The sequence below is a fragment of the Eurosta solidaginis genome, chromosome 3 (assembly GCF_040869045.1).
Source record: "Eurosta solidaginis isolate ZX-2024a chromosome 3, ASM4086904v1, whole genome shotgun sequence".
Taxonomy (NCBI): domain Eukaryota; kingdom Metazoa; phylum Arthropoda; class Insecta; order Diptera; family Tephritidae; genus Eurosta; species Eurosta solidaginis.
The window spans coordinates 81,631,988-81,656,016 of record NC_090321.1 but is presented as its reverse complement, the minus strand read 5'-3'; the positions used below and the strand labels follow the sequence as shown (position 1 = coordinate 81,656,016).

General features: G+C 38.9%; 1 protein-coding gene across 7 annotated transcripts in view; it reads right to left on the bottom strand.

The window, feature by feature from the left end:
* Positions 1 to 442: 442 nt before the first annotated feature.
* The window catches only part of LOC137244071 (cartilage oligomeric matrix protein-like), a 121,464-nt gene continuing 97,877 nt past the window's right edge, over positions 443 to 24,029 (bottom strand). For 6 of the 7 annotated variants that reach the window (XM_067772581.1, XM_067772583.1, XM_067772580.1 and 3 more), the window contains 8 exons: positions 14,923 to 15,044; positions 4,641 to 4,847; positions 4,455 to 4,570; positions 3,608 to 4,383; positions 3,447 to 3,544; positions 1,035 to 1,638; positions 832 to 965; positions 443 to 768 (listed from right to left, as the gene is read on the bottom strand). In XM_067772581.1, coding sequence (XP_067628682.1) covers positions 698 to 768; positions 832 to 965; positions 1,035 to 1,638; positions 3,447 to 3,544; positions 3,608 to 4,383; positions 4,455 to 4,570; positions 4,641 to 4,847; positions 14,923 to 15,044 — 2,128 coding nt within the window. In that variant the 3' untranslated portion in view covers positions 443 to 697. Of the gene's footprint in view, positions 769 to 831; positions 966 to 1,034; positions 1,639 to 3,446; positions 3,545 to 3,607; positions 4,384 to 4,454; positions 4,571 to 4,640; positions 4,848 to 10,403; positions 10,687 to 14,922; positions 15,045 to 24,029 lie in introns of those variants that run through there. The other variant, XM_067772585.1, reaches the window with a different exon arrangement.

Here is a 24,029-nt window from a genome sequence, read left to right as displayed (position 1 = left end):
CGTTCTACATAAATCACGGTGTCAGTTCGAGAGATAGTGGGGTATAATCACATCTGCCATGGACGCAGATCACCAACCAGCTGCATAAGCGGCTTTGTCGTGGAACTAACCAAATTCTCGGCTTACGCAGAGGACGTTTAGTAACCATAAAGGGCAAATGACTATCAATTCGAAGAATACGGATTTAGTGTTATTTACGTGGAAGCTAGGCGCTGTATCAAAGCTACGAGATGTGATTATGTGAGAGAAAATTGTTGTGAAAACTCAATTTGGAAGAGAAAAGGGGAAGAGCCTTCAAAAGACTGTGTTCAAACAAAATAACAACTTACTTGTTTAGCCAAAAAAGTGTCGCTTAGGAAAAAGAGCTTATTTTTACCTGATATTTATAGATTTTTCAACTCACCGTATCTAAAATATTCTTCAGAAATGTAACTCAGCTTCGTTAATTTAGTATTTCGGTTAGAATTTATTAAATAATTTACCTATACTTAAGCTTAACTTACTGAAGGGACGGGGACATTATAACATAAAGTAGTATTACATTTTCAGTTACAGGGAGCTTTGAGTACTCCAGTCCCAACTTCGATACCAAGCTAACAACTGAAATGGAAGCAACAGCCAACCAGAGTGTTAGTTCATCTGCGTAGAGGAAAAAGTTGCTCCGTTTCTTTTGTGTGTTTCCAAATGCCTATTCCGCCTATCTTTCCACTTCAACTTTCTGTTTCAGATTATGCGGCAATTCACTATATATAAGACCGGGCACATGAGCTGAGAGAAATTTAATTGGGAATTTGCATAAATACGAAAAAAACGTAAAAATAAGGTACTCACTGTTGCATTTATAAATCAAATCTGACCAAATTATCATCTCTTGGGAGAAACAAAAAACGCCCAAACGGCCACCTTTCAACGTCGAGTCATAAACATTGTGAGAGTCTAAAACCAGATGGTCACCTTCATACATGCTGGAATCACAAAATATGTTTGTCATTATTTTATAGTGTGTAAAAATTTGGTATATTCAAATAAATTACCGCAAACGTATAAGCCCAATAGCCGGCCGATGCACCAAAGACCAACGATATGACGTCTTCTCCTTCCAACCTATATTCAATGGATCTTTCCACAACAGTTTCACTTGATCTGGTGTATCACCTGAATGCCAAAGGCTATTACGTAACATAGAACCAGGTCCACTTATGCTGTCAACCAATTTTATTTGTATACCCGGCTCAGATGAAGCACGGAATGGTGTCGATTCCCAATAAGTTTGTGCTGCTTTCTTCCACATTACAACGTAGAATTTTCGATTGCTTTGATAACTAAATATAAAACCGACATAATCATCATCTGTGTCATCGTTAACATAAAAGGTGCCCTCAAAGTCTACACCACCAAAAGCGTCGTGACCGACTACCAATCCCGGATCACTGTTGAGCGTCTGCACAATTTCCGAACCATTGGCATGCACTTCCCAATTAGGGTCACGTTGTGCATCACCTTCAGGATCTAGTATAACCGAACGTATCGTACGGAAATCAGTCGAATATATCATCGAATTGTTCGGGCAGTTATCGATAAAGTTCGGTGTTCCATCCTCGTCCTCATCATATTCGCAAATATCACCCTTACCATTGCCTGAATGAAATGATGAATTATGAAGTAATATGTAATTAATAATAATTATTTTGTAGGGTTTTTTTTTTGTAATAACTTTATCTCGAGACAAAATATAGATCAAAGCTCAATGATGCTAAAGTCATTGCAGGGTCGCGTTAAACTCATATCTGAGTTGTAATTACAAACTTATTTCATTAGATCTATTAGGCACAACTCGTTTTGTAGCGAGTTATTTAACTACTGCGCGCCTAGCCTAGAGAGTTTCAAAAAACATACATACAATATTCTACTGTACTTTGTGAATACCCTCTTTCAGTGCCGGGTTGACGCGCAGTCGAATTTACTTCCAACAACTACCCTAAGTAGGAAAGAAATATACACCTTTCCTACCCTCGCCAGACTGCCAAAAAACCATGCGCACAGATATCTGATTCGCCTTTCTTGCAATCCTTGCAAAGATAAAATATGGATCGACTCATATGCCTCTGAATCCTAACAGCTTCTGCTGAGATCAAACTCTATAGAATCATCCTAGTCTCTTCCCATAAGATAACCAAGTGGTGGACGTTCTGACCGGCCTCCTCCATATATCCATTCGGGATCTTTTCTGACCATTTCAATCTGCTCTTTTTATGGCAAAGAGCTCCGCCCGGAAGATACTGCAGGGGTCCGTAAGATCGAATGACAAGCAGATACTTCGAGTAGAATGCAGCCCAAATTTCCATTTTTCTAGCCTTTATTTGTACCTTCCCAACCAGAACTACTCGGGCAGTTGACTTTCAGTGTCCCTAGCAGAGCTCTCCGGTTTCACAGTACTTTCCGCGTTGAAGTGCTGCATTCGAATTACCTCAGTTTCGCAACTCTTCTACGAGGTCTTGTTGAATTTAATCGCCTATCCAGAAGCGTTGATCTGGACTTTGCAATGCCAAGGTCTCTGTTTAAGGCACGCATTGAGTCTTATTACTTATCTCAGTAAACCTCATTTTAAAATTGTTAAATAGTACTAAGTTAACCTGTAATCTAGTCGTTAAGGTTTTTACCGTTTGATTTAATAATGATATATAAAGGTCATGGGAAAATCTGATGAATTGGAAAGCTTTGAGTGCCGAAATAAAATACTAAGCAGGGCTAGTCAGAAAGTGCTTGGTACCGAGTTGTTTTGTCTGACGATCTTCTAAAGAACTAAAGGCGTCGAAACTTCAAAGATCCATTGTCTCAAGATCACACTTCATCTGTTTGTGAGTTCGCACAGACACAAAAAAGATAAATACTTTGCGCGATTATCTCAGAGAAGATTTAGGATGAGCGTCTTCCCCAGTTAACGTCGTGCTCCTTTGCACAACAGATGAATTTTTATTGAGGGGCGCACATGCCTAAAAAACTTTATTGTTGTTGTTGTAGCGATAAAGACACTCCCCTCTTGGGGAGTATTTTCGATGTTCATGGTACTTTGCCGGATGCAGATCCGGTACGGTCCGGTAACAAGCATCATCGAGGTACTAGCCCGACCATCTCGGGAACGATTAAGTATGACCAAATGGAACCTTCAAGGCCATTCCGCCCCCTAGATCCATGAGGAATTGTGCTTTGTAGGGACTAGAACTCAGGACCTTCGATGTGGTAGGGCTCAGCACCCAACTGCTGCCACCAAAGTCACAGTAAGGATAATAAAAGATGGTATTGTGTAGTCAGCCTATAGGGATGTGCCTATTGCTGAGCGAGGTTTTTAATACCTCGCAGGAGGTATTAAAAACCTATAAAATTGGAGGTAATATTTAGCTCAAAACGTAGAACACGTTTCGAGTTTAAAAAATCCTAATACTTACGATTTAAGTCAGTTTGATCTGGATTCCGAACTAAAGGACAATTATCGCGATGATTTGGTATACCATCACCATCCATATCGTCATCACAAGCGTCGCCCCTAAAGTCATCAGAAAATAGTTTATTAAGTTTTTATTAATCGAGTTCTACTATTTCTACTTACTTTCCATCTCCGTCGGTATCCAGCTGATCAGAATTACTTATAGAGTTACAATTATCCTCACTATCCTGTATACCATCGTCGTCTCCATCAATATCCGAATCACACGCGTCACCAACCAAATCATTATCTCTATCTTCTTGCGATGGATTTGGTATAGTTGGACAATTATCACAAGCATCACCGATACCATCATTATCAACATCAGACTGATTTGGGTTGGGCACTGTTTGACAATTGTCGTACATATTTATAATATTATCGTTATCAATATCGTCATCACAATCGTTTCCCATGCCATCATGATCGGAATCCAATTGTTTGCGATTCGGCACAAAAGGACAATTATCACAAGCATCACCAACGCCATCGTGATCCGAATCGGACTGATCGTCATTATAGTCATATGGACAATTGTCCTTGTCGTTCTTCTCACCATCACCATCGGCATCATCATCACAACCATCACCTATGCCATCATTATCCACATCCTCCTGACCCGAGTTGGGTAAATCGGGACAATTATCACGTCTGCAATGCATGTCTGGGCAATTCAGCTCAAAATCGGCCCATCCGTCGAGATCGCGATCTCGTCCGCAAATAAAGCCATTGCCAGCCCAACCAACGTTACATCTGCAAGTGTACTTAAAGTCGTCCCTAAGAACACAGAAGGCATTGTGATCACAAACAGCACCATCGGGACATATATCCGAAGTGGGTATACAAATATCGGTTCCATTGGAGAAAAAGCCGTCAATGCACTTGCACTGATAAGATCCCTATAGTATAAAGGCATATTATTTGTTAATAACAAGTTTGTATAGAAATCCACGGCACAAATTTATCTTACAATAGTATTCACGCAAACAGAATGCGCATGACATTTGGCAAATCCCTTAGCACATTCGTCGATATCATTACAGGTTTGCTTGCGAAAATCTGGTCCAATATATTCAGCATATAATCCTGAATGAAATATAACACCATATCTTACATAATTTTGTACGGGAAGTCAAGATAAAAGATATTCTCTTACCTCCGCCATGGTTTCCTTCAAAGCCTAGTGGACATGTTTCGCATCGGAAACCGCGATTCAAGTTGATACATTCCGTTTTCGGATCGCAGGGATGATAAAGCTCACATTCGTTGATATCACGACATTTGGTGCCGTTCATGTGTGTTCCAGGCATGCACGGTATGCAATGGAAGTAGGGTGGGAAGTCCATTTCAACGCATTCTACGCCTAGATACGTAAAAATACGGACGTACATAACATTGACGGATCTATAAAGCTTTGCAATTTTTGTTGTGATAGATGGAACAACATGTCCCACATACAAAATTTAAGTTATTGGACTTTATCATTTTGTGTTTTTAAATGAAGAACCACGCACGTTTCTCGTACTCCGAGCCGAGTGCTTCTTCTGACGGTCAATTGGATTGAATTCGCTTTGTTATCACCTTATATCAAGGCGAATCTATACCAGGCGCCGGCAAAGCGAATTCAACACAATGCGCCTTGCAGAAGAATGTCAAGTCAAAAGAAAATGTTCATGGATTCCGGTTAACTGACATGTTGTAGTACAAGGTGTTATTTGGAAAATAATGAAGTGGAAGCAATCGGCTGGTGGGGAACATTATCTGGTATAGAATTCGCCTTGCCTTGTATAGATTCGCGTTGATCGCAAAGCATGGTCGTCATTTGGAAATGCAAAAATATTGAAAAATATCCTGATGTTTTCAAAGTATCGGTCGGAAAAACCAAAACAAAATAAATCTCCATAACTTGTTGAACCTTAACGTGCAGTCAGTGTATGCATTTAACCCCGTCATTGGCCACAGTCACAACTTTCTCTTAACATAATTGTTGTTGTTGTTGTTGTAGCGATAAGGACACTCCCCGAAGACCTTTGGGAGTGTTATCGATGCTGGTGGTCGTTTGCCGGATACATATCCGGTACGTTCCGGTAACAAGCACCATTAAAGGACTAGCCCGACCGGCTCGGGATGGTTTGGTATGACAACATGAAAAATTCTAGGCCATTCCGCCCTCTCACCCCTAGATCCATGAGGAACTTGTGGTCGCCAGAGCCTCGGCTGTTAAAGAAACAGGATTCGCCATAGGTAGGTGAGGTTGACAATTGGGTTGAAGATATATATTGCGATGGCAACCCCTTAAAAGGGTTGCGCTGCACAACCATTTAAATCAATTTGGTATTTTAGTCGCCTCTTACGACATGTATATAATCCCCGCTATCTCTTATAACCAAGCACTTCTCGTCCTGATATTAGCGCATTATTTAGGGCAGAAAAGTTAATAATATGCACCAAAAAAAAGAAAACGATGGGATCTATTTGTTATAGTGAACAAAGACACCCCAACACGACTTTGTGAAACTGTAACAGCTCGCCAGATATATTTATCGGCCCATCATATTACCCCCTACTCCTCTCAATTGAACGTTCGGCCGAAATTATTTCATCAGACCGCCGAACATTTATTACCTTAGAAAACGTAACTAACTGTCAAGATCTGAGAGAATTACCTGCGTTCTGACTGACGTTTAACTTCACGGCTCGCCTCATACGAGGTGATAAGTATTGGAAATATCCTTGGATTTCCCAGCGGAAATGAAAAAAAATGGATCTCTTTTGGCGATAAATCTATTTAGGATACCATGGGCAGGCCAGGATTCATCAGGACAACTTAAAAAAAATGTATGCCTGAAAGGTTAAATACTCCAACATAGACATTCCTGAAAAATGTAAGCGGGAACATATCAATCAGGAACATAAGTTATCGGATCTAAATTTCCAGAAAGGAAAAGCAAACTTTCCTGGAAAGTGCGTCTGAATCGCGTTGATCTGAATATTTAACAGTTCGTACATATGACCTTAAACCCTTACCACCAACTGTTTCGTCATCTCCACTTTATGGGAAAAACGAGTATGCAGAGGGCCTGAGATTCCTTAGCAAACATACAAACTTAGAAGCAAGTACTACCAAATTAAGTTTTCGGTTTTTTTTACATAGTTTTCAATTGATCATAAGCCACATATGTATTTTTGACCTTATGACCTTATGACATCCCAACTTTTACAGCTCGTAACCGTCTCTTAAGAGTGGTCGACAAATAGTTTGGTCTAGTTGTAGTAACAATATTTTGACTTAACCCAATACCGTCTAACAAAAGACCCAAATAATTAGTTTCAACAGGGCTGGACCATAGAGAGGGTATTGTTAGGCGAGTTGGTTTCGAAAGAGAGTTCAACAGAAGATATGTGTTATATGTGAACACTCCAAATGCAGAACATGCGTTAGTTATGTAGGGTTTAGTCTACATAGATCACAGTTAAATGTATGACATTATACTGACGTAAGTTGAGCAAGACAGACTCATGTCTGTGATGACATGTTAGGTTGAGTGGGCGTGCACGGAAGTGTATTGGGTGAGGACACAACCGCCCAACCAGACACTTGCTAATTTTTCCTCAGCAAACAACTTAATTTTCCTTATGAATCTAGGTAGGATCCACCTTTCTCACCTCAGAAAAACTGTCGAAACAGCGTGCGCCCAAAACACTATATCTTATTGTTTACAGTCCTAAACCTCAAAGCTTATGCAGTGGGAGCTTACTGATATAACAAACAGTCAAAAAATCGGAGCAATATCACCATGAGGAGAAAACTTTATCTTGGCTTATCTTTAAGAACCTTGAGTCTTCACAATCATCACGGTATGTGAATAGCAAAATAATTGTCCTCAGAGTGTATGCCTTAATTTTCGTAATAGTAGAACCGATTCTTTTCTAAGATGGGTGGTAGATCTGATTATGTTCTTCTACAGGCGCTAAAGGTAAAAGCATTCACTCCCTCAGGGTATCGATGTAAATTGGGGCCTTTAAAATTATTGCCCAACATAACAGTAAATAATGGATGAGCCCCGAAACAAAACGCCCGTCGGTAACCTTGTATTTTGCCACCTACCATTACGGTAGTAATGGTTAGGGAAAATAATGGGTCTGAAGCATTCGCTGCTGAAGAAAGGAGGAATACCAAATTACATGACCTTAATAGGTTTCGATACTGAAACCAATCTTGCCTGTGTTCGCGTTTCAGGAAATGAGAAAACTGAATTTGTAAGTAACTTATTATTACCGTGTCTTATAGATTTTTTGTCATCCTTTTATTGTCAGGTTATAGATATTTGTGCCGTTGGTTTTATCTTGAAGCTTTATTGGTATCTGTTTTACAATAAACCGAAAAGTCGTATCTAACAAAGCGATAACATTCCTATACAAAATTGGTAACAATGCGGTAAGAAGTGTAAAGTTTTTACATAATATTTCGATAGCCTATTGATAAGCAATCGATAACTTTTTGATGCCATATTGATGACTTATTAATAATAAATGGAGAGCTATTCCGTACCATATCGATAACTTTTAGATACTATGGTCAAAACAAATTGGTAACACTCCGACAACCAATCGATAACATTTCGTTAACAAATCGATAACTCTTTATAACTTTTCGACAAATAATATTTAAGTTTTCTTTAATAACTTTTTGATAATCTATCGATAACCTTCGGTATGGATAGTATATTTATAAAACTTCGATAAAAATCGATAACTTGTTAATATCTTATCGACATCAAAGCTAACACACCTTTCCTTTTCTTTCTTTTACTTTTATTTTTCTTTTAATTCCTATTTGCTCCTTTATTTTGCTCATCTACATTGTTCCCACTTTATGATACAGTGTAACTCCCCATATCTTCAGCAAAGAGGGTCAAGTATAAAAAAATTGTGATCTAATATTGACGAGCCTCTCAAAACGGGTAGCCTGAAAGAGCTGTTCTTAAAAATACCACAACCCAGGTATTGTAGAAGTTGAGTAACATTACTCCAGATATACCAATTACATGCCGAGATAGGGAGCTTTTAAAACAAGTTCTTAAATGAAATATTTTTGACAAAAACTGCGATAGGTCGTTATTTCCTGAAATAACAACAAAAGCAATAAGGTATAAGGACGGACATAGAGATTCTACCAAAAAAAGACAACATAAATGCCTGGCATGGTTTTGATTTGATAGCATAAAAAATTATGGACAACGTCATGGTCGACCGCATACAAAAATGTAAATCATATTTTAACAGAAAAGGTAAGTTTTAGCTCTGGTCAGTGACTCATATAAAAAGGTTTCTTGTGAGAAGCTAGAGACACCGGCTACGTCGTGTTTTGCGATTGAATGAAAACTCCACTGATCAGAGAGTATTTTTTAACCACCAGACGGCAGCAGCTTAGAAAAGTTAATACCTCCACAGCGTTGAAAAAATTACATGGAGAAGGATTTGACTTTAATAGGAGTCAGCTATCATGAAGATCAAAGAGCTGGTGAGCTTCGTTCGAATCAGCAAAAATTATCTCAGCACAGTCAATTAGTCAATGTTGGCCGATACCATGATTGTCGGGGAACAACGTGAGCTGTAATTGTGACCTCTAACTCACAGCGGTTTTTATTCGTGATTGATACTGGATCAAAACAAATAATATAATAAAAGGATTCATTTCTTTGCCTTTTGTTTGCGTTGAGAATAATTTGCACTAGATGTCGCAGAATAACTCTACTAAACGGCGCCTGCAAACATCCTCACCAGCAGCAGATATATACATATTGTTACTGTTATTGCAATGTCTCTGTGGACACTAGCCATAATAGCTAAACTCATTTTTCACAGGCTTTCAAGATAGGGTTCAAAAGTTTGAATCATTACCTGAAATCAGGGCACTGAAATGAACTTGAGGCTCCTACGCTAGATAGAAAGAAATAATTTGTATTTATCTCACTACCACAACGTTTGCTTGATAATATTTATATGACTTAAGCTGTTTTGCCACTATATATGTGTTAGCTAATTTTTTGTCTTTTTTATTTTTCATTATGTTAATATCAATTAAATTAATAAAATAAAACACATTTACATGCATCTAGCATTAAAATTTGCAGTTCAGCGCAGTACCCTGTTTTCTGATAAAGATGTTGGCCTACAAAACGGTACTCAAACAAGTAAGGATGTCTAAGTAAGGGTGTAACCGAATATTATATACTCAGCGTGAGTTTCAATTGTACAATTCATTTCAGATAAATTGCTTTTTTGAGTTTTGTTACAAGGAATTTATTTTTTTTTTTGAAGCTCTAGAAATGTTGTGTAATGCTTGATTGGAATAGGGGCCTGGTACCGCCCATTAAAAAAAATGTCTCCCACTTTCCTCTTGCTAAGTGAAATATCATTGATACATAAGTATTTTCACTAGAGATAGCTTATTATTTTTACGACCCTTTTCAAAATCGTTTATATATAAAAGTGGACGAGGTTTTTAATCGACCCCGTCGATTTTTGCTAGAAATATTTCATGCTATATAGAAAATATATGCATCCAATCTTATTACGATCTGTTAATTTTTTTTCGAGTTATGGCTCCCGAAACATAGAAAATTGCTTGGTCAAAGGGGCGGTGCCACTCCCATGGCGGTCACAAACAGTCAGTCGAGCTTATTCCTTCCAAGCGGTCGTTGAAATTTACAGTGAGCTTTTAGTAGCTATAACAAAATCACGGGTACAAGCATATTTGCCAGCTCTATGTAAAATGAATTATGGGGATGATAATGATTTCTTATTTTAGTCCCATATTCCAAGTCAACCCAGAAAATGGAAAAATGAAATTTGAGATAAATTAGCGTAACTATCTTATTTGAATGAAAACACACCTTTTTTAAAAAAGTTTATTTATTATACTTTACATAAATTATAATTGTATATATTATTTTGGTTTTAACAACATTAGCTTTAAATAAGATAAATTAAGTTTTCTAAATACATTATTTCCATTTTCTGTGTTAATTAGTCCCAGCTTTTCTGCCAGTGTACAACAACAACTTTGCTCAAACATTCGCAGTGTGCCGAATTAGCAAATTGACCTTCAATCTAATTGGTCGTTGTCGAATATTTTCGTGTGTATTTAGATTCACGTTGATATTGTTGAATACTTTGGACGGGTACTATAAAGTTTCCTGTATAACAACAACAAAAGAAGAAAGATATCTTAAAGTCAAAGAAAAGTAAATGCATAGTATAAGCGCGAAAACCATTGAAATATTTAATTCTGTATTGTTTTTTTCATTCAGAAGAGCAAATCGACTGCTCAGTGGAATATCGCGCTTTCTCAGTTGCCGTTTCGAAAACGCCATATCTCAATATCTGTTTCAAAAAATGTTCGTTTCGAAAAACATGTAGATGGGATGTAGGCCGGCACTCTAATGAACACGCAGACAGGTCATTTTTGAAAATAATTTGTAGATAAGTCATTTTCGAGCTGGCAGCCGAGGTAGGGTGATAAAACAGGACGACAAAACTTAAAAAAAAGTCCAGGCCGAGAAATTAGCAAATATTTTTCGAAGGTTCTCAGGTTAGATTCATTTTGTTTTGTTGATTTTGGCTGGATTCTCCGTCATTCCGTGTCAAATCTAGTTCGGAGACAAACCGGTTTTGGCGTTGTGCCATCTTCAGTGTCATATTTTGTTCTCAAGCCAAGTTGGGCAAGGTATGATGGAAAATCGTTCCAATATACATCAGTCTTCATCATTATCATAAATTGACGCTTATCTCCTTAACCGATTTTTGCTGTTTCGTGTAACAAGTCACATCAGATATCCCTGGTTCGCGATAGCTGACACCAATTAGGAACGCCAAGGGAGGCCAAGTCTTTCTCCCCCTTCCTCTGTTTCCAAACTGTGATGTCGACTGAAGTACTTTCTTGGCTGGAACAGCTTCATACATTCCTATAACATGATATAGCCAACAAAGCCTTTGCGATTTTCATCGCTGCACTATCTTCACACCTCCTTCGATGTTTACCGTCAGCATCACGAACAAGACCATACATCTGCCGGCAAACTTTTCTATCGATAACTCCGACTATGCCTCTAATTTCCTCTGGACATCGTCCATGTCTCCAAACCATATACCAGGACAGGTATGATCAGCGACTTGTAAAGCGTAATTTTTGTTCGTCGAAAAAGAAATTTACTTCTCAATTGCCCACTCAGTCCAAAGTAGCACTTGTTGGCAAGATTTATTTTCCATTTGATTTCTAAACTGCTATTGTTTTTGCAATACACGAAATGCTTGTCCTCATTTACCGGACGACTTTTTGCTTCTCCTTGTTGGAATATTCGTTTGGTTTCGAATGGATCGGAGAGGTCCTTTCCAATCCTCATGGAGCTTATGGTGTCGCTCAACGTCATTTGATAGAGCCTTTACTTATTTTGTTATGTTGATTTTCCGACAGGGTGGATAAGGTAGGAGCCTTATTAACTTTGCAAGGAACTTAAATTTAGACATAACAGCATACAAGCAACTTCTTTCGCCGTCTTTCTGTATCCAGGCGTTACCGCGCCTGTACGCAGCGTGGCCCTATGGGAAACATCTTTGTTTTTTCTGAAACAGCGCGACATACCTCATCGTACCAGTCGTTTTTTTTCGGGTTCGCTGGAAACATGTGATGTCAAGAGCGGCGGTGCGCAAAAAGAGATATATATGCTTTCACTGCTCGACCACATGGTTAGTTCAAAGATTGCCTTCAGTGAACAGGTATGAGAGCCGAGTAAAGAAATCATCAGCCGTCTGTTTCTTAAGCTGCTTTTCGACGGCAAAGTTTCCTTGTGTCACTGGTCGTACTTTCTTTACTGTACATATGCCTTAGCATTTCTTGGTTGCCACAAGTAGTTGGCGTCGATATTTGGACCTCGTAGAGTGCGCCCATCTAGGACACTGGAATTATGCCTGCCGTCGGTCATGACATGATCGATTTGATTTCGTGGTCTGCAACCAGTAGACAGCCAAGTGGCGTGGTGTATCTTGTTATTCTGGACCCTGGTACTGCAGATGGACATATTTCGAGCGGCGACGAAGTCAATCAGCCTCAACCGGTCGAGAGATTTATGATTTGTAAGATCTTAAATTGAGCTCAACGCCCTTTCTTTCTTGTATTGCAATTGCGTAAATGAAGCGAAAATATAGCGAAGTATTCGAAAATGAGTTTGGAAAAATAAAAATAATCAATTAGCAACAATTTCAATTAACTTTTGTTGTATATTGCCTAAGGTAACTCAGTGCAACTGTAGCTTAAGGCTAACGCATGCAGCTTGATTGCCAATTCAAATTTTTCCTGTTTACGAAATTTTCCAATATAATAAATCATTAATTGACAGTTGGTTTAAGGACAGGAGAGATATTATTTTTCAATAACCATAACAAAACCAGAGGCGTAGATTGGCAAGGGCGATGTCACGTTGGACGTGGTTTGAAGAATTTCCTAATCTATAATTTTATATACTCACTATGTTAAGGTGAGTGCTTGAAGGAGATTATTGGGTAGATGGGGGAAGGAGTATAGTGTCAAAATCTAGGAAAGACAACAGTACTGCAAGCGATAGAGTGGAGCGAAGGTAGCGGAAATTCAGTGAGCTCCGTAAGGTTATGGCAAGCAAGTCGGAACTTAAAAGAAAAGTGGCCAAAGGAACAAAGCAGAGAAAACAGGAGACTTTATACACAGCGTAGGGCAGCATTATGAATGGCCAGAACCTTGTGGGCCGTGATCGACCCAAACGACCAGAAGATGGAGCGTAAGACTGCAAAACTAAGACAAAAACAATTTTTCCTCAAAACGCTAGATTCATAGATGTATGTATAAAATAAAATATAAATGAGGCGTTTTTCTGGATATTTCTGGGGATTTCAACAAAGTCTTGCAAAGATCAATCATCGATGATCTCAACTCGATTGAAATATATCCGACCTTAACGAATTGCATTGGTTCCATGATAAACTGCAGAATCTGTAAACAGAAGAACGCCGCTGGGTAGGGTGTTATCACCAATTCTTTGGAATATTGGTCATGAAACACTTGCTTAGACGGTTCGACAGAAGACCAGTCAAACTCACTGCGTATGCCGATGACGTTTCAGTCAACATAAGCGGCTAATGCGCACCAAAAATCACCTCTGTGATGGATCAGGCGCTTCGGGATATACATGCCTGAGCATCTGGAATCGGGCTAACCGCCAATGCGAAAAAAAGATCTTATATTTTTGGACTAATCCTTAGCTTGGAAGAAAAGGACAGCAAAATAATCTAAGAATTATAAAATATGGTAAACTGTCGTGGAAACTCCATGTGAAACAGAGAGGAAATGAAGACGCCGTGGCACTGTATGCATGCAAGAGGATGCTAGAATACACGTGGTGCCCATCGCCAAAAATCTGTCATTGGGTATTTACGGCAATTGCCAAGCCCATACTTTACTATAGGGTCCTAGTTTGGTGGGCAGTTGCGTCATTATACATTGATAGTCAGGCGGTGATCAAGACAATAATCTCACACAATAGGTACTTCATCAAGAAGTGTTCTGGAATGCAAAAAAGCATGTGAGAGACTTCGCTCAGGCTGGAACATACTGTACTGGAGTTCCGGGGTCATAAAGGGAAAGAAGGCATTTGATATGCCGATGAGTTGGCAAAGGAGACAGGAGTTACATTGGATATATCAAGCAGGAAAGGCGTGGATAGAAGCGCGGGCTACACAATTTCTAAAATTACATCTCTAGAGAGAAAAGACTTTAGACGCATGATGGGCATAACGACTGGATACTAACTTCTGGCGTCATATGCTTTTAAGTTAGGCCTCGCCAGTAACAGCATACGTAGGCTGCAGAAAGAAACAGTTGAGCACGCTTTCGGTACGTGTTGCGCTCGAGAGGTCAAGACTTCAGCTACAGGGTGTGGCAAAGTTGCCAGATCTTGAGGCAGAAATAAAGCTTGGTCCCAAAAAGCTTCTAGTTTAAGCGTTATCTTGATATACTTAGTGTTTTGACTCAGCACTAATATACAGTTAAGAAAAGTAAAAAAACCAAGCCCAACTTATGCCGTGTTCGATTACTCTAACTTTTCCAAAACAATGTTGACCTCAAATTTGGACTCGGCGACCAAGTTTTACGTTTGTCTAAAATTTTAATTGAAATATTCCAAATTTTGTTCGCGATCACATAGGTCAGTAAAGGTATACTACAACTTCCTTTGGATAGGAGTGATGCTCAACTTAAACAATTCAAATGTGTTCTTATTTCTCACACCAAATGCTTTAAAGGTGGTCCCACATGTATTTTATACGCCTCTGAACACCACCAGCAAAACAATACAACAATTGAGCATTTATTTCACATCACTTTAGGTGCGTTAACTTTTACTTACCCGAGGGACAAAGTCCATCCATACATGGATTGTGTTTAGTGCAGCTCCGTCCATCACCTACATAGCCAATAGGACAAGCATCACATTGTGCACCATTCAAAGTATCGTGACATTGAACGCCTCTGTAACAATAAAAAAAAAAAACAACAACAACAGTAAATAAACTATACATAACACACATACATTTGTACATATCTACAGCAAATGGTAGAACAAGAGGATATTTAATGAAATGTGCTGAGTTGAATGTTCGATCGCTTAACTTTGAAACGGGACGTGTGTTATGAGTTAGCACGTTTGACAGTAAATGCAACAACAATTGGTTGGGTAGAAAGAATATAAATGATCTTGGCAGCACTGCGATCGGTTTGCGTCAGCGCTTCACGCCATTTGGGGGACTAAATAAGCTAAAAGGTGATTTTCACATGAACATCGCATATTTCACATACGTGTGAATATTAGGTGGACAATAACAATAACTAAGGCAGGTATATAATTGGACGTTGGAGAACGCGAAGAAAAAAGATATTCAATTGTTTTTTTTTTTGTGTTTTTTTTTTTTTTTTGAAGAAGGGACAGCAAGCAACTAGTGTGAAAATGATTATTTGTTGAAGGCAATAAAACTTTGATATTGAAAACAAGCTTCGGCCGCTGTCTTAAGTAAACTTTAAGCTTTATCTCTGCGATAAACACATTTTTTGTGAAGAAATTTTTGTTTATATCAGAGATCGCATTTAACGGGCTAAACACAAAAGGCAATTCGATTTATCACGAGTAACAACCAATATGTTAATTTTAGAATTTTTTCCCTCTTTCTCGGTGATAAATTTTTTTTTTTTTCAAATATTTTCTTACTATCGCTGAAATCGTTACGTATAATTTATTGCCTAAAACTTTTAGAAAAACATCGAAAAAACCGATAATGTAAAAAAATATCGTCTCCTTATCCAAAACATATCGGGTTTCTATCGAAACAATAACGACTTTTTATCGACGTTTTATTCAAATAATAATGATTGGAACGATTTTCCGTCATTCCTTGCCAAATCTGGTTTCGAGACAAACCGTTTTCGGGGTTGTGCCATCATTAGTGTCGATTTTCGTTCTGATCTGTTGTTGTCGTTTGTCTTGTATTTATAGTTCGCAGGTGCATGAGCAGGTTTTTTCAAAATTGATGTTTGTGTATATTTATGTGTGTGTACTGTGTATTCAATCAGAACCGAGGGTGGTTTTTACTGATCGATTTGTGTGGCTGACTGAAGCAGGTAAAAGTCAGTAATTTTAGTAGTTTGAACTTGACGTAACAACAAATAAACACAAAACAATAAACGCACCAAAGAAACAAACCCACAAAGAAGGTCAAATGCCCGTAGGCATTTTTGCACTACAGGTGCCCATATTTTTTGTGGATGTTTTTTTTTTTTTTTGTTGAGATGCCGCTAATTTTAATTCCATCTTTCCAACTTGTCTTGCTGAGGTAATGACTTCATTGCTATTGGGGTCTGTATCTTCTTTAGCTTGAGAACAACATGGCTTGTCAATACGGCTAGCCTCCGTGGCAGCCACGGGTCTGGGGTCGCTCACTGGTCCTACAAAATCTCAATTCAACACGGTACCCTTACCCGGTTGATCAACTGGCCGACAGGGCTTAGACTGAGCGGCCTAATATCAAATATGGGGAAGAAAAATCATCCATCACAGCAGCTCTCCTAGCTGTGGTAGGACCACCGTTTAAAATATAGTTTCGTTAAAATATAGCCGAATGTGCTCATCAAAATTAATTGTCTTTTAACCGCCAAAGCAATTTTGGTCGTTTCGTAACAAGTAACGACAGTTGTCCCTGTTTCGAGATAACTTACGCCCTTTGGGCGCAACAAGCGATGTCAGGTCTTTCTTTACCTGACTCTAAAAAGTATGTGGAGGCCTCCCCTTTACCCCGCTTCCCAATGCGAGAGTCGTTTGAAAAACTGTCATGGCCGGAGCGTCTTCGTCCATTCGCATAACACAACCTAGCCAGCGAAGCCTAAGCGGAATATAGTCACTCGCTGAAAATCATCCAATGAACGTAACACCTAGATAAGAGGGGTCGACAGTTCATGGGCGCCGACATTCCACAGCTTTCCTAGGATTCGGAATGGCGTAGCCATAAAATCGACCAGCCGTTCAGTCGGGCGCTATGTAGTTTTCCTCAAGTGAAGCCTACCCTAGTGATGGCAAACAGTTACTAATTGTTTATTTTTCTATTTGTGAGATGTGCATTTATTTTTTGTGAATTGCACATCGATGACATTTTAATAAAAAATCTATATTTTTGCGAAAACAAATCGATAAGAGGTACTTAGATACATCAAAAGCCTCCACATACAAAATTAGGCTGAAAGGTCATGTACAATAGATCTGCACAAAGGTCGCAGTGCTTCCAGGTCTAACAATAATAAAAATAATAATAGTTGAGTACAGTCAGATGAAAATGAGTGTCATCAATTGTAAATATGAAAACGTCAACTTCGATATATTTAAGAAGAGTCATTTGTAAATGAGAGAGCGTCAAATGAAAATTGAAAATAAGAAAGCATCAGATTTCAGAGCATCTAAGTCTGTTTTAAATGGCCCAAAAAATTACTTCGTCTTGTTGAAAGTCCTTCCAGGTGAAAATTTTATAAAGGAGAAAACGGTTTGTCTCGAAACCAGATTTGGCAAGGAATGATGGAAAATCGTTCCAATATACAAATATCATTTATCCAGCCTATCGAAAAATCAACAAAACGAAATAAGTCAACAAATCTCCTTTATAAAATTTTCACCTGCAAGGACTTTCAACAATACGAAGTAATTTTTTGGGCCATTTTACACAGTCTTAGACGCTCTGAAATCTGATGCTTTCTTATTTCCAATTCTCATTTAATGCTCTCTCATTTACTCTTCTTATATCGAAGGTGACGTTTTCGTATTTACAATTGATGACACTCCTTTTCATCTGACTGTTCTCAATTATCATTATTATTATTATTAGGCCTGGAAGCACTGCTACCTTTGTGCAGATCTATTGTATATGACCTTTCAGCCTAATTTTGTATGTGGAGGCTTTTGATGTACCTAAGTACCTCTTCAAGCTTTTTACTCCATATCACATAGAGATTAAGAGTGTCTGCCTTGCCAGAGCGACGCATTCGACGAGAATGTTAACCGGCAGTTCATCCTCCACCTCACGACAAATGTGAATATAGGATAGATTTAACTTACTTAGGTGATATCGTAGACCACAATGTCCCGTACAGTACACAGTGAGAGTTCTTAGGTCCTCCCTGTCTAGATTAATGAGTTTGGCTTCATTGTTCTCAATTACATTTGACACTTTCTAATTAACCATTAACAACCCGTATTTGCAACTGACACTTTCTCATTTACAACTGGAAATAGCGTAGAATATTTTGAAGTGTAATGCTTCTATTTGGCATCGGTTATAACACAAATAAAGCATAGGAAGAAGATTTTCGTTCATATCAAATTTATCTTTGGTATGAATAGTCAATTTATTTCTTGCAGTGTATAACTTTTGCAAAATTCGCTACGCGAGAAAATGGCATTTCATAGGAGTAAGCGCTAAGTGCAAAGCGTGTTTATTAAAAATATGAGTGGGATGTGTGTAACCAAAAAGCCTCAGGGATTAACAAAAGATTTAAGACTGAGAAGAGGGTCATCTTATAAAGGTGAACAATGGATTTCATACAATAATAATTTAAATATGGAAAAATGCTTATTATTTGAATTAAACAAAATGCATATGCATGGGATGCTTGCCGTAAATATTCTTACATACTCTCAGGTACATACTTATATACATATACGCGTGGGACGAGGGCGTTAACGATATCGGCTTTTGATTTACAGCAAAGAAAAACAAAACAATTTAAAAACAACAAGTAAGGAAGGCTAAGTTCGGGTGTAACCGAACATAACATACTCAGTTGAGAGCTATGGAGACAAAATAAGGAAAATCAATCTGGGGTAACCCTGGAATGTGGTTGTATAACATGTGTATCAAATGAAAGGTATTAAAGAGTATTTTAAGAGAGAGTAGGCCATAGTTCTATGGATGAACGCCATTTAGGGATATCGCCATAAAGGTAGACCAGGGCTGACTCTAGAATTTGTTTGTACGATATGGGTATCAAATGAAAGGTGTTACTGAGCATTTTAAGAGGGAGTGGGCCTTAGGTCTATCGGTGGACGCCTTTTCGAGATGTCCCCATTAAGGTGGACCAGGGGTGATTCTATAATGTGTTTGTACGATATGGGTATCAAATGAAAGCTGTTAATGAGTATTTTGAAAAGGAGTGATCCTTAGTTCCATAGGTGGACGCCGTTTCGAGATATCGCAATAAAGGTGGACCAGGGGTGTCTCTAGAATGTGTTTGTACGATATGGGAATCAAATGAAAGGTGTTACTGAGCATTTTAAGAGGGAGTGGGCATTAGGTCTATAGGTGGACGCCTTTTCGAGATATCGTCATTAGGGTGGGCCAGGGGTGACTCTAGAATGTGTTTGTACGATATGTGCATCAAACGAAAGGTGTTACTGAGCATTTTAAGAGGGAGTGGGCATTAGGTCTATAGGTGGACGCCCTTTCGAGATATCGCCATTAGGGTGGGCCAGGGGTGACTCTAGAATGTTTGTACGATATGGGTATCAAACGAAAGGTGTTACTGAGCATTTTAAGAGGGAGTGGGCATTAGGTCTATAGGTGGACGCCTTTTCGAGATATCGCCATTAGGGTGGGCCAGGGGTGGCCCTAGAATGTGTTTGTACGATATGGGTATCAAATGAAAGGTGGTAAGGAGTATTTTAAAAGGGAGTAATCCTTAGTTCTATAGGTGGACGCCTTTTCGAGATATCGCCATAAAGGTGGACCAAGGGTGACTCTATAATGTTTGTACGATATGGATATCAAACGAAAGGTGTTACTGAGCATTTTAAGAGGGAGTGGGCATTAGGTCTATAGGTGGAGGCCTTTTCGAGATATCGCCATTAGGGTGGGCCAGGGTGACTCTAGAATGTGTTTGTACGATATGGGTATCAAACGAAAGGTGGTAATGAGTATTTTAAAAGGGAGTAATCCTTAGTTCTATAGGTGGACGCCTTTTCGAGATATCGCCATTAGGGTGGGCCAGGTTTGACTCTAGAATGTTTGTACGATATGGGTATCAAACGAAAGGTGTTACTGAGCATTTTAAGAGGGAGTGGGCATTAGGTCTATAGGTGGACGCCTTTTCGAGATATCGCCATTAGGGTGGGCCAGGGTGACTCTAGAATGTGTTTGTACGTTATGGGTATCAAATGAAAGGTGGTAATGAGTATTTTAAAAGGGAGTAATCCTTAGTTCTATAGGTGGACGCCTTTTCGAAATATCGCCATTAGGGTGGGCCAGGTGTGACTCTAGAATGTTTGTACGATATGGGTATCAAACGAAAGCTGTTACTGAGCATTTTAAGAGGGAGTGGGCATTAGGTCTATAGGTGGACGCCTTTTCGAGATATCGCCATTAGGGTGGGCCAGGGGTGACTCTAGAATGTTTGTACGATATGGGTATCAAACGAAAGGTGTTACTGAGCATTTTAAGAGGGAGTGGACACTAGGTGTATAGGTGGACGCCTTTTCGAGATATTGCCATTAGGGTGGGCCAGGGGTGACTCTAGAATGTTTGTACGATATGGGTATCAAACGAAAGGTGTTACTGAGCATTTTAAGAGGGAGGGGGCATTAGGTCTATAGGTGGACGCCTTTTCGAGATATCGCCATTAGGGTGGGACAGGGGTGACTCTGGTATGTTTTTGTACGATATGGATATCAAATTAAAGGTATTAATGAGGGTTTTAAAAGCGAGTGGCCCTTAGATGTATATGTGAAGGCGTTCTCGCGATATCGACCAAAATGTGGACCAGGTGATCCAGAAAATCATCTGTCGGGTACTGCTAATTTATTTATATATGCAATACCACTAACAGTATTCCTGCCAAGATTCCAGGGGCTGTTGATTTCGCCTTGTAGAACTTTTTCATTTTCTTTTACTTAATATGGTAGGTGTCACACCCATTTTACAAAGTTTTTTCCAAAGTTATATTTTGCGTCAATAAACCAATCCAGTTACCATGTTTCATCCCTTTTTTCGTATTTGGTATAGAATTATGACATTTTTTTCATTTTTCGTAATTTTCGATATCGATAAAGTGGGCGTGGTTATGGTCAGATTTCGCCCATTTTTTATACCAAGAAAAAGTGAGCTCAGGTAAGTACGTGGGCTAAGTTTAGTAAAGATATATCGGATTTTGCTCAAGTTATTGTGTTAATGGCCGAGCGGAAGGACAGACGGTGGACTGTGTATAAAAACTGGGCGTGGCTTCCACCGATTTCGCCCATTTTCACAGAGAACAGTTACCGTCATAGAATCTATGCTCCTACCAAATTTGAGAAGGATTGGTAAATTTTTGTTCGACCTATGGCAATAAAAGTATTCTAGACAAACTAAATGAAAATGGGCGGAGCCACGCCCATTTAGAAATTTTCTTTTTTTTTGTATTTTGTTGCATCATATCATTACTGGAGTTGAATTTTGACTTAATTTACTTATATACAGTAAAGATATTAAATTTTTTGTTAAAATTTGAATTTAAAAAATTTTTTTTTAAAAAGTGGGCGTGTTCTTCATCCAATTTTGCTAATTTTTATTTAGCACATATAGAGTAATAGTAGTAACGTTCCTGCCAAATTTCATCATGATATCTTCAACGACTGCCAAATTACAGCTTGCAAAACTTTTAAATTACCTTCTTGTAAAAGTGGGCGGTGCCACGCCCATTGTCCAAAATCTTACTAATTTTCTATTCTGCGTCATAACGTCAACCCATCTACCAAGTTTAGTCGCTTTATCTGTCTTTTGTAATGAGTTATCGCACTTTTTCGGTTTTTCGAAATTTTCGATATCGAAAAAGTGGGCGTGGTTATAGTCCGATATCGTTCATTTTAAATAGCGATCTGAGATGAGTGCTCAGGAACCTACATACCAAATTTCATCAAGATACCTCAAAATTTACTCAAGTTATCGTGTTAACGGACGGACGGACGGACGGACGGACGGACGGACGGACGGACGGACGGACGGACGGACGGACATGGCTCAATCAAATTTTTTTTCGATCCTGATTATTTTCATATATGGAAGTCTATATCTATCTCGATTCCTTTATATATGTACAACCAACCGTTATCCAATCAAACTTAATATACTCTGTGAGCTCTGCTCAACTGAGTATAAAAATAGAGAAAGATGAAGTACAAACAAGAAAACGTGGGAAATTTAACATGTGCTAAAAAGAAACTAAATCTTAAAACAACAAATGTACACACATATATATATTTGAATACATATAATTGAGTTATATTGTCAACGTTTTTAACAACCCACCAATGTACATACATTTTACTTACATAGATCAAGAATATCTCAATACAATCATTTGATAAGTTGTAAAAATTGACTGTGCTTAATTCAGTAATTAAGCTCATGTTGTTCATCGTAAATACATATATCGATAACTACATTTACGCAGAGATAACGCATAAAGAAAAACAAAACAAAACAAGTAAGGAAGGCTATGTTCGGGTGCATCCGAACATTACATACTCATCTGAGAGCTTTGGAGACAAAATAAGGGGAAATCACCATGTAGGAAAATGAACCTAGGGTAACCCAGGAATGTGTTTGTATTACATGGGTATCAAATGAGAGGTATTAAAGAGTATTTAAAAAAAATGAGCCTTAGTTCTATAGGTGGACGCCTTTTTGAGATTTCGCCATAAAGGTGGACCAGGGGTGACCCTAGAATGCGTTTGTACGCTATGGGTATCGAATTAAATGTATTAATGAGGTTTTAAAAGGGAGCGGCCCTTAGTTGTATATGTGAAGGCGTTTTCGAGATATCGACCAAAATGTGGACCAGGGTGACCCAGAGTATCATCTCTCGGGTACCGCTAATTTATTTATATATGTCATACCACGAACAGTATTCCTGCCAAGATTCCAAGGGCTTTTGATTTCGCCCTGCAGAACTTTTTCATTTTCTTCTACTTAATATAGTAGGTGTCACACCCATTTTACAAACTTTTTTCTAAAGTTATATTTTGCGTCAATAAACCAATCCAATTACCATGTTTCATCTCTTTTTTTAACACGCTTTTGTTAGCTTGGCCTGTATGTAACGGAATATTTGAGCTTAATTTTCACCGGTTTCTAGAAGTCTGATTAATTTGAAACTTTGCATACTTATCAGGGACCGATGACAATGCATTAATGTGGAGGTATGGTGATATAAGGTCAACGGCCATACGGCCAATTGGCTTTACTACCACTTTGAATGCCCATACGTTTGATTGAAACTTTGCACACATATCAGGGCTCAATGACAATGCATTAATGTGATGGTGGGGTGAAATAAGGTTAACGGACATAAGGTCAATAGATTTGAAATCTTGCACATAATGCGAAAAACGCATTCCTTTATTAATGAATCTGGAGTGGAGCCGAGAGCCCCGGTAATGCAGAGCTCCGAAATCCGTTGCACCTTTTGAAGCATTTTAAGATAGGTACTTTTAGCTAGTGCAGGCCACCAGACCAAGGCACCATAAAGAAGAATCGGGCGCACAATGGCTGTGTAAATCCAGTAGGTCACCTTAGGGGAGAATCCCCAGGAGGTGCCAATTGCCCTCTTGCAGGTGAACAGCTCTGCTGCTGCCTTCTTGGATCGCTTCACTATATGCTCACTCCATAATAGCTTCCTATCCAGAATGACTCCCAAATACTTGACTTGATCGCTAAACGCTAAGAACGTACCCCCAATTCTTGGCGTTGTAAGATTTGGTACTTTGTACCTCCACGTCAAGAGGACAAGCTCGGTTTTATCCAGGTTGACTTCCAAACCTGTGACGAGTTGTACTCCTGGAGCAGCTCCAGGATGTCAGCTGGGTCCGTTGGCGTCACTGGAACCCAGGCTCTAGCCCTTGGTCGTGAGGGGATATCGCGCGCCTCCATTACCTTGAGGCGCGCGCCCGGA